Source organism: Pelodiscus sinensis, chromosome 14 (assembly GCF_052426305.1).
Source record: "Pelodiscus sinensis isolate ZL-2025 chromosome 14, ASM5242630v1, whole genome shotgun sequence".
In the NCBI taxonomy this organism is placed as follows: Eukaryota; Metazoa; Chordata; order Testudines; family Trionychidae; genus Pelodiscus; species Pelodiscus sinensis.
Window position 1 is genome coordinate 32685839 of NC_143065.1, and position 15883 is coordinate 32701721.

Sequence of the window (15883 nt, forward strand, 5' to 3'; positions counted from 1 at the left end):
TTTTAGTACAATGTAATCCACAATACGTAAAGATCAACTACAGACCGTATGCATTTCAGTAATAAGAAATAGCTCAGAGCTGGTTTCAGAAAGCCAATAGGAAATTGTACAGAAGCAGACCAAATACACCCTCTGGCCAAGAATGAGTGAGCAGACGTGCGTAATCTTCTCAAGCACTCCTGGAATAAAGACGATTTTGCAAACTACTTATTCTTTCACAGACACTAATTTAAGAAAAGCACCCCGGACTTTTGAAATTTCACCTCTGCATCTGTTCCTTCTCCTCAAAGCTTGCAACTTAAAGTTATGCCAGTCAGCCTACAGAAAGGTTGATCAGGATAATACGTAAATTCCTTTAGAGAACAAATATCAGGAAGGCCATTCTCTCTCCGATCTAAACACTAGCCTTATGGCTTTTCTCATGAGGATGCAGAAGATTCAGATTTCATGTCTATACATTTCTAAACTTTCGAAGATACAGAAGGTACAGAAGTAATACCTCAAATGAGGAAATATATTAGCAGCAGAGGAAGAAATTAAAAAAGGATAGAAAAGTTATTATGAACATAACAGGCTTTTACAATACACTCAAGAAACATTGGTTCTGATACCAATAATTTATGTTAACAGAGAAAAATAACTGTACGTATGCCAGGGGTTACATTTGGGTCTAAAAATGAGAGATGCCCATCCTCTGTAATTAAATACAGTAAAAAAAAGTACTTCAACCTCAAGTAACATTGGAAAGAAAGAAAAGGTATTTGAGGGACTCTATTTTGGGGTGTTAGCAAGGGTACATAAATACTGTGCATGGGATGATAAAGAAGATGGTAAGTTATGTTTACTCACTGTCCAGTCCTGGCTGAATGATTGTCATTAGCGAAATGGATTTGGTCAGCGGTGAGGAAGTGGGAGAAGCACAGAAACTAAATCCATGTGGCTGCGATCTTTGGCGTATCTGTGGAATGGAAAACAATTATACTAAGCAGATATGCCAAGCAATACCCTCACCCCAACTGCAGATTACTGTCTAATGTTTAAATGTTTCAGTTGCCCATCCCTTTAAATACTGGGGCATTAAAACACCCAAGCTTATCTTCCCCAAATGAGTGGGCCCAAGTACGGTAGTAAAGCACAAATGTGGGGAAATGTAACATGACAAGCACATGGAGGAATTGTAAAAGTGAAATGCAACATCTTTAAAAATGTGAAACAATGTTAAGTATGTAACAAAAATAAAGGCAAGCACAGGTTATTTCCCTCGCTGGCCAGCCATTAAAATGTATGTTGTTTATTGTCTGATAATCAATGAAAATACTGCAGTGATTTCAACCCCTCCAGCTGTAATCTATGGAGACAATATTTGCTTTTGTTAAACAGAACTGTGCTGAAATGTAAGTAGAAAATATGATTTGAGGCCTTAAATTTGGGCTTGATAAGGCCTAATAAAATATGAGTAAAGTGAGAGAATATAGAGGCAAGTTAAAGATAAATTCGAACACAATCCTAGGTCATATGGTAAACAGGTTTTGGTTTTAATTAGTTATAAAAAGTATTTTAGACAAAATATGAACGTTTTGAAAGAATGCTATCTGTATTGATAGCTACTGGAATGATATTTATGTAGACATTACATAAGATTATGTGTAATATTAAACAGCCAATGAGAAAATAAAAAATATTTAATTATGGTAAATGGTAGGCCTAGTACTAATTAATTAAGGCATGTTATTATAACTGATTATATAAAAGGTAGTAAGCTAGTTTTAGCTTAGCAAGCTCATCCTCCATTTGGGTACCATCAAAGTAAGGATTTTCCTCATCCAGGGACTGACCACTTTGGATGTACCATTTTATCCTGTAATATGGATCTAAAAGCAGTGGATGGTTATACTGTAATGTCTGTTTTCTTCAATTATTTTATTTTAAATAAAGTCTTGAATGAATGCTGTCCTTCACTATGTCACTGGCACTCTTCCATTACATTATCTGTTATTGCCCCAAAAGCTCAAACTTTAAACAATGCAGTTTGATTCTATTCCTTATCCTTAAATTATTAATTGGGAACTCATGAATCAAGGTTACAGACTGGCGAATGGTACAAAATGGCAAAAGTACAACACTAAGGATTTGTAACTGTAACAATGGGCCTTCAAGGAACAGCATTTATCAAAGCAATCGTTAATACCTACAATCCCACATTGTAATGTCAGCGCTCTCAGATCATTTCTTGTGAGCCCTTGTTACTCCCTTCTCCTTGGAAAGCAACGGTTTACTTAGACTATAACTCAAACACCACTTTCAACACCACTTTGAAGCTCAAGTGTCAGTTGTACCATTTCCTCTGTGTGCGACTCATGAAGGTACCAGAGAAAATCAATATGCCAGGATCAATCAATCAAAGGCCATCTCTGGCAGCTAAGTGGGCATCTATATAATCACCAGTTCTTTTGTGTCTGCTCAGAGGAGTGTTATGGTGGAAGTGTGGCTTTCAAATATTCAGCCCATTTAATATATTTCCCTTGTTGATAAAGTTTGAAGATACATGTCTTCAGAACACAGGCCCATCTTTCCTGATTAAATCATCATCATTTATCTCCTCTCTACGCAGGTGAACCAAAATTTGCATAATTCCACATGTATGACATTGCATGTAGTTGCTGCTTTTAACAGTAGGATGAGACCACTAAAATCAGAATATAGGTTATTAGGAAAGAGGAAGGTTCTCAATTTCTTGTACATTATGGCTGTGTTTAGACTGGCAAGTTTTTCCGCAAAAGCAGTTGCTTTTGCGGAAAAACTTCCCAGCTGTCTACACTGGCCAATTGAATTTCCGCAAGAACACTGACTTCCTACTGTCTGAAATCAGTGCTTCTTGCGGAAATATTATGCTGCTCCCATTCGCGCAAAAGGGCCAGTGTACACAGCTCAGATTTGTTTTGCGCAAAAAAGCCCCAGTGGCGAAAATGGCGATCGGGGCTTTTTTGCACAAAAGCGTGCCTAGATTGGCACAGACGCTGTTCCTCAAAAAGTGCTTTTGCGGAAAAGCGTCCGTGCCAATCTAGACGCTCTTTTCCGCAAATGCTTTTAACGGAAAACTTTTCCGTTAAAAGCATTTCCGGAAAATCATGCCAGTCTAGACATAGCCCATGAGTATAAACCTTAAAAACTTACCAGATAAAACAGTACTTAAATATGCTTCATATCCTCAAATTGCCTCACAAATATTATTTTTTAAACCTCATAACACTTCGATGGGAGAAGTGTTATTAACTCCATTATATAGAAGCAAAGTGACTTTTCGAAGACCACCCAATCAGTGGCATGAACTCAGGGTTTAACCATGCAGCCTCCATGGCTGAGAAGCAAAGCTGCTTCAATCAAGTGGAAGTGATGCATGCAAGGTCTCTTAGCCTCTGTCAGGCACATCTCTATATTAAAGATGAGAACATTAGGGATGTAAAAGAGAAGTCGAATAGCCAACTATCCAATAAGCCTAGGTTTATTGGGTAGTCGAGTCGACTACTTGCATTTCCACTCCCGTTGCTGCCTCTATATGAGAGGCAGCAAGGTTGGGGGGGGGGGCAGGGGAGGGAGAACAGGAGCTGGTGCTGAGAGGAGCTGGCTTAAAAGCCAGTTCCCCCGAGCACCGTCTCCGCAGTGCAGGAGGGGGGACAGGGGACGCAGAGCTGCAGTGCTTGCGCGGGGTCCCGATTGCTGAGCCTCTGCCTTTTAAATGTAGCAAGAACAATGCATCACTTACTACATTTAAATGGCAGAGGGTCAGCAGTCAGGACCCAGCACTCCGCTTCACCTTCCCCACTTACTGACTAATTGAGTAGTCAATGGAAATTCCATTGACTACTTGATTAGCTGATGAATCAATATTTAACATCCCTATTGAACATCACTGCATTATGCATGCAAAAAGGACATTCACTCAGGCAAAGTTTGGGAGTCTTTGTTCAAGCATTTTATGAAAACCCAACAATAATAAAAGAACAGCTTTACCTGACGGTCAAACCCTCTGCTTTCCCCCTGCTCAGATTCGACTTCTTCTTCAGTGAGCGAGACCAAGGAGCCACGGTCATCACTAGCAAGTGGACTTGGCCTAAGGTCTTTGCAACTCAAAGAGGAAGTCTCTAAATTTGAGGAGGGCTTCTTGTTATCATTGGAGTCTCCTGCTAGGCCTTCTAGGCTGTAACTGAAATAAAATCAGAGAGGTTAGACCCTGAAAATTCTTAAGGCTTTAAAACACACTGTGGTACGTGAATTGTGTGCACGAGCCATGTTCTAATTCAAAGAAGATGCCACCTCTCCATTAACAGTGGAGTGAGACATATTATTCCCTCAGTCTCTGTTGCTTCCTGTGACCTACTTCAGGTAGCAACTTAGGGTGTGTTTTAATAATTATATTTAATTCAATGTCGCTGGCAGGATCTTGGTACACTCAGAGAAATGGTTGCCTGAGAATAATGGACCAGTGCATTTCTGTGTTACTGGACTCTGTCTCACACTCTAGTTTTCATTTGCATCCATTCTATTTTCTCATTTTTACATGATATATTGTATGTGGCTCAATTTAAGCTAGACATAGCTGGTATATCTCGTGCTATTTGAACCTGAATAGATGTTCTATACCAAAACGTTCTACACCCACCAACAGCTATGATGCTATTGGTTTATAGACATCAAGATACTGAATGTGGAAAACTCTTCTTTGCAGAGCTGTTCTTTGACACTGCTTAGAATTCGATGCTGTGCACAGCATTGGCAGAAAGCAGGGCATTAGTGCCAAAATCTAAGTATTAAATAAGTGCTGTCTCCATCAGCCACTGAATCACATTTCAGCTTTTGTCTCTGCAGCTAGGTGATCCAACTCAGCCAAACACGATCACTTAAAACTAAACAAAATAAAAAGCATTTGTCTGCAACACTGGTGCTTCTGAAAGAGTTGGCCACACACAGCCACAATGACAGCTGCTGATAAGCAAGTTTCCCCTATGAAGAGCTATGCTAATGCTATGAGCTAACAATTCTCACCTGCAATCTTCCCTCCTCTATCCTCCACATATTACATTACTGTCCCACCCGCACAATTCTATCAAAAGCTCTGTATCCAACACCTCAATCCTGACCTGCAGCATCCCTTGCAATTCCGGACTTGGGTCACCTGACAGGTCAGAGAGTCACCTCATTCCTGACCTGCAGTGCCTTCAACTATGCCAGTCTTAGATCCCCCACATAGCTTGATCACTGTAGCTCGTCTCACGTGCAGCAAACTCTACCATTCTTATCCAGAGCCTTCTTTGAGAAAGCTGAGTTATGTTATGGGCCAATATACTGTAGAAACTAAAGACAACACTAATACACGAATGAAGATTTCTGCCTCGGTTCCTTAAGATGAAAGAACACATTAGTTCCAGTGCATCTCTTGATATCTTTTGGATAGGACCCTGCCATCCAACCATAGCATTTAAAATCCTACTTTTTTCAAATGTTGAAGCAGGATCAATTGCTTGTTAGTGACCCATGAGTGCATGAAGACAAAATGACAATTACAGTGACATTTTGTGTTCTTTTGATTGCCCACTCTGCGTATCATGTATTATATGAACATTTGCTGTGGCGGGATGAAGGGCAAGTGTTGTATAGAAAACATTGAATATGTACAACCCACATGGACTCGTGGTTAATCACAAAATTTAACTTGCTATTGAGTTAATATTCAAAATGTGTCAACATTTTTTAAAAATTGCAATGTACAGATTATTTGCACATTTAGTGGAGCTTTATACCCTTGTAGTCACTACATGAATACTAGTATTCTACATACCACTAGAGGTATTGCTGAGTGACAAACGTATCACTGTGAAAGCAAAAGCTGAACTAAATCTTAAATCAGAAGACTCAAGACATCTGGCTTCTAAAGATTTTTTCAGGTTAGTAAATCAAAGGGGCAGACAAACCACGGAATTTGCAACATTATCAATTTACAAAAGCCTTTAATTACATTGGTTTAGCTATAGCATGCATTGTACATTTTGCTCCCAAACATCTGCAAGAAAAAAATCTGTCCCACTGCTAATATCCAAAGAGGCAAGGCTTTTATTCTTCCAGTGCAAAAATCTTGCTGGTAGTTTGCTGTGATCTTGACATCTGTTTTTTCCATAACTGGACTCAGAACAACAACTTACTTCAGACATACCATCAAATAGTCATGAGCTGATAATGATCTTTGTTTTCTATCTACTGTATTTGGGGGCAGCACTCAAAGAACAAAATAGTTAGGAATTCTATCCTTTAAGCAGTGAAGAAAAAAATAAATCTGGGTCTAGATCTTCAACTCTGTCAGTTTACCTCCCCTGAGAATCTGACCTGTGATAATTAATTCTGCCCCTGCACTTTCTGTATGACATGCACATTTTAAGTGCCTGGGAAAACCAAAATCTGTGTTTATCAGATTGTTTTGTTCTAGGCTGGTTGAAATGATTAACTTCTTTACTCAAGAGAGAGCAATTTAAATGCGTATAAAATATCAGTCTGTATGGAAAATATAACTAAAGACCATTAACTCTGACTGATTCTTTACCTGTCACTTTACCTTAAATGTCATCACAGAAAAAAAAAGTAACTTCAGTTGAATCATGCAGCTCCTCTCCACACACAAAACTAGCAGAGACTAACCAGCACTTTCACCAGCACCCCACTCTCTAAAGGACCCAACACCAAATGTGTCTGAGCAGAAACAGACAAAGCAAACAGACACAAGCACATTCCAGCCACAGCCACAGAGAAACAAACTACCACACAAAAAGCTGACAGCACTGCATTGGCAGTGCCTCTTTGCTGCTGCACATTTATTTATACCATACCTTCTACAATTAAAGTCAGCGCCCATGGTAATGTACTGTACGCCAGAGGGACACCAGCTCAAACTGGAGATATCAAAGGCAGAGAAAGTAAAAGGGTGGCAGTTATTGGATTGTCACAAAAAGAAAATGTTTAAGGACTTGGTTCAACTTATTTAATGTTAGAAAGATTTTTACATTAATGGTAACAAAATGGGGAGGTTGCAGGTAGTGGAACAGCACAAGCATCTCTTGAACTGCTCCCACCAATGTGTACCAACACTGAACTGGTGCAAACACCTCTAGAGGTGAAAGGGGAGCTAACTATTCAAGTCCGACAGGTGAAAATCTGTGTCAGATGTGAGGGCGCTTTTCATATGTTTGTTTGTTTTATTTGGCATATGCAATTCAGTCAAGCCATAGCATTTTATATAGAGAGAAGATAAATGAGACCCATGCAGGCCAATTCACTTAAACCAAATTGTCATGAGCTAACAAGTCTATTAACAGCAATAATAATTAGCATACCGAGGCCCCTTCCATCCAAGAATCTGAAAAATGAATCACAACTATCTAATGAATTAAGTTCCTTCCACATCAATTAAACATTATTAACATAATTTTATAGATGGGGAAGAATGAGGCAAGTGAATAAGTGATCTGATTAAGGTTATACAGCAAGTCATTATCAGATTCTGAACAGAAACTAGGCTGTCTCCAAGTTCTGTGCTTTAACAACTAGGCAATGGTTCTTCCTTTTTATTTCACAAGGAAACTAGGATTAATCCAAATCAAAGACCCCAAAATGAAAGTTTCTCTTGCCAAAATGCCAGCGCTGAGAACCAGTCTTCCATCTTACATTACAAAACAGTCAGAAATTCTAAACCAAGTGACAATTGCACAGTTCTCATTTTAAACAATGGTTTCAATTAGTATTTCTTTGTGAGTTAGCGTTTGCACTGTTAAATTTGGCACTAAAATATGCTCAACAGAGCCCAATTGCAGACTCTTCAAGCATAGAGGAACCGATTTTCTGTTCGGCTATGGTGTTCAAAGGGGGCACACACCTCCCCAAGAAATACCCTTATGCAACACAGGGCCACAAAGGTAACCTTACATTGGTCATGCTCCTAACTTCAGGGGTAGAAAACATGGCCAGAAAGCACTGTGCTCTGGCCTAGGGGGCTATCAGAAACAGCACAAAAATTTGAGCAGACCCAAAGCTGCTCTGACATCAAGGGCTGGGCAGGATAAAAATTGCCCCAGAATGCAGGGAATGAAGGAGGCATAAAGCCATCTTTTCTTCAGCCTTCTTTGGTTCCAGCACTCATTGTAAAACTGGAAATACTCAGAAATTGGGCCAAGGAACCTAAATGAATTAAAAAGTAAAGACCATTAACTGAAGGACCCATGGTATTCAGTCTGAGGCAATCCAGTAGCAGTTTGTCTTGGAATTAAAGGTGGTTTTATATAGAGCCTGCTGATTGGGCCACGGTGTATATTTGAAGTTCCTGTGCTCTGTAGGTAGTCAGATATATTCCAAATCTTTTCTGACAGCTTCCAGAATGTGCCCTAAATATTCATTTTGAACAATCACTTTGCTGTAACATGCATAACCTTTAAAGAGCATTACAATCATCAGCTAACTGAACCAAAACAGGATAAGGATGCATCTCCACTTTAGAGATGGAGAATCTGAAACAAAGGATAACACACTTGCTCAAAGTCACAAGGGAAGTGAGTGTACTGCTAACTATGAATAACTCACATCATTTACACTTCCACAGCAACCCCCTAACCTTCAGTCTGCTGACACCCTTAAATGACCTATGTATACCCTAAGACAAAAGTTTAACATACTCATGTAGTTGTGTGTGTATTGACAGAGGGAGGTGGGGGAGGAGAGTGTATCCAATTACTTTAACAATGAAAATTGATCGACAGCAGACAATTCTGTATATCTGCATATATACACAAAATCTCTCTCTCTCTCAATATAATTTCTTAACTATATTAATTTTATAGTGTGACTAGCAAACTGCAGGATAGAAACTATAATTGAGAGATGAAAGAGTAGTAGGATTGGAGGAAATGGCAGAAGGTCCCAGAGAGGAATAAAAATTCTTGGCAAGAGCTGTGGAAAACACAGACATATAGAATTATAATAATGCTGGTGAGCCACCCACAGTCTATTGGCAACACCATGCAGAATATGAAAGCTCATCATACAATATATGTACAAACCCTTGGCAGAAGATGTAGGGAAGGTGGCGGAGTGAGAAGAGGGAAAATCCATTTGTCTGAGAGACTACAATTAGAATTAGTTTGTCTTCTCTCCAGTACTAGCTTGTAGGGTATCAAAATGACTGGGAGGCTGGGGCTGCAGTAAAAAGAGAGAATGAGGCTGTGTCTACATTGGCACCCTTTTCTGGAAACGGGATGCTAATGAGACAAGTCGGAATTGCAAATGCTGCGGGGGATTTAAATATCCCCCGCGGCATTTGCATGAACATGGCTGCCGCTTTTTTCTGGCTCGGGGCTTTGCCGGAGAAAAGCGCCAGTCTAGACGGGATCTTTTGGAAAATAATGCCTTTTAAAATCAGGAATAAGGGATCTTCCAGAAAAGGCATTATTTTCCAAAAGATCCCGTCTAGACTGGCGCTTTTCTCCGGCAAAGCCCCGAGCCAGAAAAAAGCGGCAGCCATGTTCATGCAAATGCCGCGGGGGATATTTAAATCCCCCGCGGCATTTGCAATTCCGACTTGTCTCATTAGCATCCCTTTTCCAGAAAAGGGTGCCAATGTAGACACAGCCTGAAAGTATATTTACTAAAGTATGTGACGATCTGTATGTAAAGTATGTAATGATTTGCTGAATGTGTATATTCTATTTTTGTACATGTATCAGTCTTGTATGTGAAATTAGAAATATGAAGTGTTGATCAGTTTATAGTGCTAAATGTGCTCATGAAGGCTAGAGACATAATGGCCCGGTGCTCAAGACAATGATCTATAAATGGGTTTCTTTGTGTTATAAGCCCACACTGTAATCGGTCCTGTAAAGACAAGTGGCCGGACCACCTATTGCTGAAGCCCATTTTTGTTCTTGTATTTTTCTACACAAAGTGAGGAAAGTTTGAACAGAAAACAAAGAATGCATGCACTGGGCAAAAGGGATATAAAAGGGGGAAAACAAACAATGGGTGTAGTGGCCAGACACCAGGAGACCCCCCAATTACCACCCAAGAAGGCTGCTAAGACTGAACAGGAGGAAGGACTGGGTCAAGCTAGGAGGCTGTCTAGCTTGTGAGAGAGATGATTAGAACAACTATTAGGGTAAGAATTTGAATGTAACAAGCTCCTTAGATGGCGTGTTTTGATTTATTTTGGCTTAATAACTTACTGTGATCTGCCTGTTTTCACTTGTAGTCACTTATAGCCTACTTTTAATACTTAATACAACATTTAGGTTTATTATCAAGCCCAGTATAAACAATTGTTAGCTGGGGTGGAGCAACTACTGTGCATCTCTCTCTCTCATTTATAAAGGGGGCTGAACTTATTAGCTTTCTCTATGTAAAACTTTTATATAGTGTAAAATGGATTTATTTGATGTTTTGGAGCTATGTTCCTTGGTGCTGTCAATGGTCTTAAAGCTGAGCCCTCACATTGTCAAAATTGCTCTACCGGGGAACTGTTACCCCAACTCTCTGCCGTGGCTGGGGAAGACCAGAGTTTCTGACCCAGCAGTGCAGGGTTGTAGGGAGCCCCAGAGGACAGACAGGCAGGGTCAGTGGCATGATCAACACACTGGGTAACAGCACCAAGGGGATGACAGAACAAGACACTCATTGCATGCCACCTTACAAAGTACAGAGCAGTGTGGAATCTAACTTGAATAGAGTCCACAGAGTTTCATTAATGGTGGGTTTAACAATAACCTGAAGTATAATATCTTAATGATGATAATAAGGATAACAGTAGGTGTGAGCAAGCATGACTAACTACTAGACTGACAGCCTCAAGGGGAAGCACAGAAAAATTTCACCTTCACATACTCTTCTTGAGTAATTCACTGAGGTCTGTGCAGTCTGTGCTGCACTGTAACAGGAAGCTACTATAGAAGGCACATATAGCACTCGTTCCTTGAGACAAAACTGGCATATTAGGCTTTTGCATGTTACAGCAAGGTGTGAGAGCAAGTGCTTCTGTGGAGTTGAGAGTCAAGGTCAAAGATCATGTCAAATGCTTGGCTCTACAGAACTAAGAAGATTCTGTAGAACCAGCACTATTAAAAAAAAAGTTTGCCTGATTGCCTGAGCTGTAAACATTGCTGCTCACATAGGTCAATCATGCTGATGCTTCCCACAATAAAAAGGGGTAAGATTGCCTTATATGATATACATAGACATATATACATACATATACACACACAGAGGAAGGATAAGAATTCATAAAATGTTGTCCAGACAGAAAGGGACAAAAACTGGTTTGGAAACCTAGTTTATTTTCTAGCTTTTAAGAGGCAGAGTTAAACCCAAAAAGTTAAAATTAAAGCAAATCAGCAGTTGCAGGTGTATCATGTATCCTACTATTCTCAAATATGTTTCTACCAGCCTATCCTTTAAAAAAAAAACACACCCCCTAGGGATTTTGATATAGTTTAAACAATAATAAAGGCTAACAAACAAATAAACAATTACTTGTCCATTTGCAGTTAAAGCCCAGTTCCAAATATGTTATTTTGTTGGATGTTTCCAATCTGCAATATCCAATATCCTTCAAACTACCCTATCAACTATAAGACTTAGGAAGAATGGCTTTGAAATGTGCACAGAAGGTTGACTGAAGATTGTAAACACTGGGCTGTGTCAGGCTAGGGATGAGAGCAATTAAACTGGCTCTGTGTGTGCATGGAAGACACAAATGTTCTGAGAAGTACTGAATCAAAACTGGACTAACATACATAAGAGTATGAAGTTAGTAGACATTCAAATGCAAAATGGTTAGTCAAGTTAGTTGGCTCTGTACCTTCTCCTATGAATGGGAGGCTTCCTTATACCATCCCCCAGAACTCGCATTGAACTGAAAATGAATCATGGAAAGTGATCAGAGATGAGAATGGAACAAAATGAACAAATGACAACTAAAGAGAAAACACCCATTTCCTCCTTTTCCACCCTCCCCGAAAACCCAAACAGCAGAAGGAATGAATGAAAAGGGGAGTATAGAAATTACAGTATTCAAGGGAGCAATGCATCTCCCATGACGTTATCTTTCTTCCTCTATTTCACAGTAAAGCTTTATTTACAAAACAAAGTATAATGGTCACTGACAATGGTTGCATCTAAGCTGATGCCAATCAAGGGTCAGCTGTATATGTAGACAAGGACAAACTAGTTCAACAGCAGGCATTGTTAGCAATCCTCACCAGCAACAGCTCTATTTGGAATTGTAGACAAAATCTCTAGGACCATTAGTGAAAAATCTAATTTTTCTTTCCTTCAAAAGGGCATTAAACCACAGCAATTAGTGGCAATTGGAAGATACGTCAATACTGCAAACATGGTGTGTGATTGCAGCTCATAGAGACATAGCTAAGGCAGCTATTAGCCAGCTAGCTTGGCTACTAAAACAGCAATGCTGCAGTAGCATGATTTCAGAGTGGGCTAGACATTGAGGCCAGCAGTTGGGGTGTTGGGTGGGGCAAAGTGGGTAACTGTCCCAAGGTCTGGCAATTCTAAAGGGCGCAGGGCTCTGACCACTGCTACTGTGGCAGCAGTGGCACACACAGCTCTGGGCCCTTTAAATTGCTGGCTGAGTGCTGTGTGGCGTGCTCTGGGCAATTCTAAGGGCTGGGCATGGCCTTTCCGGGAGTTCAGGAATGCCCCTACCTTGCTCAGGGGCCCAGTATGGCTGTTCGCTCCCCTGAAGACACCTGAGTAATTGCCCTGGGTTCCAAGTGGGCTTGTACAGTCTGCTGTGAATCTTGGAGTGCTCCAATACCCGTACATGAGCAAAGCAGGTAAGTTAGCTGGCTCTGTCTGTGTGAGCTGCAATCTGCCTCATATGAGATATATGAAGCTCAGTAAAAACTAAGAATTACCAAAGATGAAAATGCTTCATTGGAGTCTTGTAAATACTCATGAGATTTATTAATTAAAAAATGTTTTAAAACCCATATTTAGAAAGATATTTTGTTTTTTCTTCTTCTTTTAATAAAGATTATCCTCAATTTTTTTTCTTTTTACCACAGAAATATAGAGGCAATTCCCTGCTTTTGCTAGAGGATGCATGGAGGATTGGGGGAGTCTCATGTGGACAGCTCTCTCAGATCTGATCCTGCTTCCATTTTAGTCAATGGAAAAGCGACCTTTGATATGAATGGAATTGGATCAGGCCCTCAGCCATTAACTGAAGGCTGGAGGAGTTAAATCCCAGCAAAAGTATTCTAATTAAACAGTTATTAGCAAAAACCAACCCAACCAACCAGAGATTTAATCAGATTGTATAATGCACAAATTTCCAGGCTTTCATACATTATAACTAAGCAAAAGGGTGCAAAATCCCAACTGGCTTTTCCTTTGCAAGTCACATCTCAGCCAGACATCCATCCACCTTGTCTACTGGTGGCTGTGTACATGAACATGTGAAAATAATTCCTCTGTTTCTTTACTTAAAAAAGAATTATCAATGATTTACAGTAAGAATATTTTCCTATATCAAACATATTCATTCAACCTCTGATTCAGAAGTTTTTAATTCCATCTGCCTAGCATTAGCTGTAACTGTCAACTATGCAGTTTATTACCCTTATAAATCCTTACTTAATAAGTTCAGTACATAAAAATATATATATTTTCTAAATGAATTTGAGCTTTATACTCAGTCTGTCATAAACCATCTTTTATCTCCGAAGTTCCCTCTCTTTCTGTTTTAAAGTATTTGTGTTATTTTATTTATTTGTGTCATCCTGGGAGTGTGAAAAGTCCAGAAAGGGTTGATGAAGTCATGTAACAAAAGAAACAATGCTTGTGACTTTCAGAGTACTGAATTGTTTCTCAAGTTTAGATCAAATCTGTAAATTAAGGGTCTATAATTTCTCTTCAAATAACCTCTAGCAATATCAAGAAGATGTATGCCTAAACATTAAATGGTAACTAATCTCTCTAAACCAAACTTTGCCCCTTGGCAACTTAGCAGGAACCAAAGGAGAAGGATTGATTTTAATACAATGCACACTTGACTGTGGCAATGTTACTTGTTAATATAGGGCTGTGACCCATGAAAACAACTCCCAGCAATCAACTAGATGATTTCCACTTTGAACTCCTGGTGGACTTGCAGTCTACAACAAGCCACACATTCATATTACAAATGAGACTGCTGTTATGCAATATATGTAACTTACAGAATAAACTTTGACCACCTTGCTTCTAAAGCAATGTTGGTCCTATTTAAGTCAATGACCAAACTCACTTGGCTTCAACAGGACCAAGATCTTGAATGACTACATCAAATTAGAGTAACTTTTGTGCAGTACAAATGAAGAAAGACTAATGCAAGTTAAGAACATGGTAGGTACAGGAAGTCAGAGAACTTGATAGTTACTCAGAATGTGGAGGGCTTACACGTAATCAATTACTTTATGGGTGGAATTTTTCTATAACCAGAGATCAAGGGAAGAGTGGTTCTGGAAAAGAACATTATTTCTTTTTCACAGTAGTAGATACAAAGACACACACAGCAAGCATTGTCTTTATGGCTTTCAATAGTCTTTTCTGAAGGAGGGAGAGCAGAAGGGTAAACTGGAGAACACCCGAGGCATAGCATGTTTAGGGGTAGTCCACTTAATTCAACTCTGCAGTTCTATCAGGAGTCAAATTGGAGCCCATCCACCTCAGTCCCAAAACTGAAGGCCTCTACTTTTCTACTATAGTCTTACAGCCCATACAATACCTTAATGCGAGTACCCTACTGATTAATATTGGCCGTGTTTATTCTGTGGTCACCTAGATTTAACAACGCAGATAACTTTTCCTTTAACAAAATCCTGTACATACAAACAGGTGGGGATAATACACATGAAGGACAGGTCCAACGTATTTCCAGTCACTTCAATGGGCTTTAGATCAGGACCTAAATCCTCTGGAAAGCTAAAATATATTGTAGACAAAAAGTACTTTTAATTCAACCTAATTTAATTTAATTTAATTAAAACCAAGGATATTAGTATGCTTGGGTTTTTTAGGCTGGGAAGTTGTGGTAGATGGTTCTCTCTCTCCCCAGAGCTCATGAAATAAATTAAGCAGGACCTCACTTTTCTTTATTTTTGCACATTTATAGACTCATAGAATATCAGAACTAGAATGGATCATGAAAGGTCATCAAGTGCAGTCCCAAGCCCTTGTAGCAGGACCAACCACCATCTAAAGCATCCCTGATAGATGTCTGTCTAACCTGCTCTTACATATCCCCAAGGATGGAGATTCCACAACCTCCCTAGGCAATTTATTCCAATGCTTAACCACCCCAACAGTTAGATTCTTCAGATGCAAACTGCAAAGCCCACATTCATATGCCTGTGTGTATGTTTGCAAACAGCCTTAGGCAGCCCTTCACTCACCTTCTGTGATTCATTTCTGCCTCGTTGGCAGCATTCTTTCCTGGCCCCCAGCTGTGCCGTCGGAAGGGTGACAGTGGTCGCATGGAGTTTCTTAAGACAGAGGAGTGGGGAGGCACTTCTGTAATACTGTCCATCTCTTCTTCCATCTCACATGAACCACCAAGTTCACTCTCCTGTCCCCCTCCAGCTGCCATGTTAATGCAACTTCCATCCAGAGTATGCCTCTCCTTAGGCCTGTTGAAGTTTAGAGCCTGTGGAAGGGATATGTCACTTCCAAGGGAAGAATTCCTCTCCAAGGACATGGTATCATCTGCCGATGAGCTGGAACTGGTGATATCACAAGTAGACTGTTCCTCTTCAGGCTATAACAGCAAAAGTAAAAACATCAACCATAGCTAAGACAATTC

General features: G+C 39.8%; 1 protein-coding gene across 6 annotated transcripts in view; it reads right to left on the bottom strand.

The window, feature by feature from the left end:
- The window catches only part of AKAP13 (A-kinase anchoring protein 13), a 378791-nt gene that overhangs the window by 73690 nt on the left and 289218 nt on the right, over nt 1-15883 (bottom strand). For 4 of the 6 annotated variants that reach the window (XM_075897025.2, XM_075897028.2, XM_075897024.2 and 1 more), the window contains exons 14-18: nt 15477-15838; nt 11882-11935; nt 6876-6938; nt 4012-4204; nt 850-958 (exon numbers count right to left, since the gene is read on the bottom strand). In XM_075897025.2, coding sequence (XP_075753140.2) covers nt 850-958; nt 4012-4204; nt 6876-6938; nt 11882-11935; nt 15477-15838 — 781 coding nt within the window. The remainder of the gene's footprint in view (nt 1-849; nt 959-4011; nt 4205-6875; nt 6939-11881; nt 11936-15476; nt 15839-15883) is intronic. The other 2 variants (XM_075897026.2, XM_075897027.2) reach the window with 2 other exon arrangements.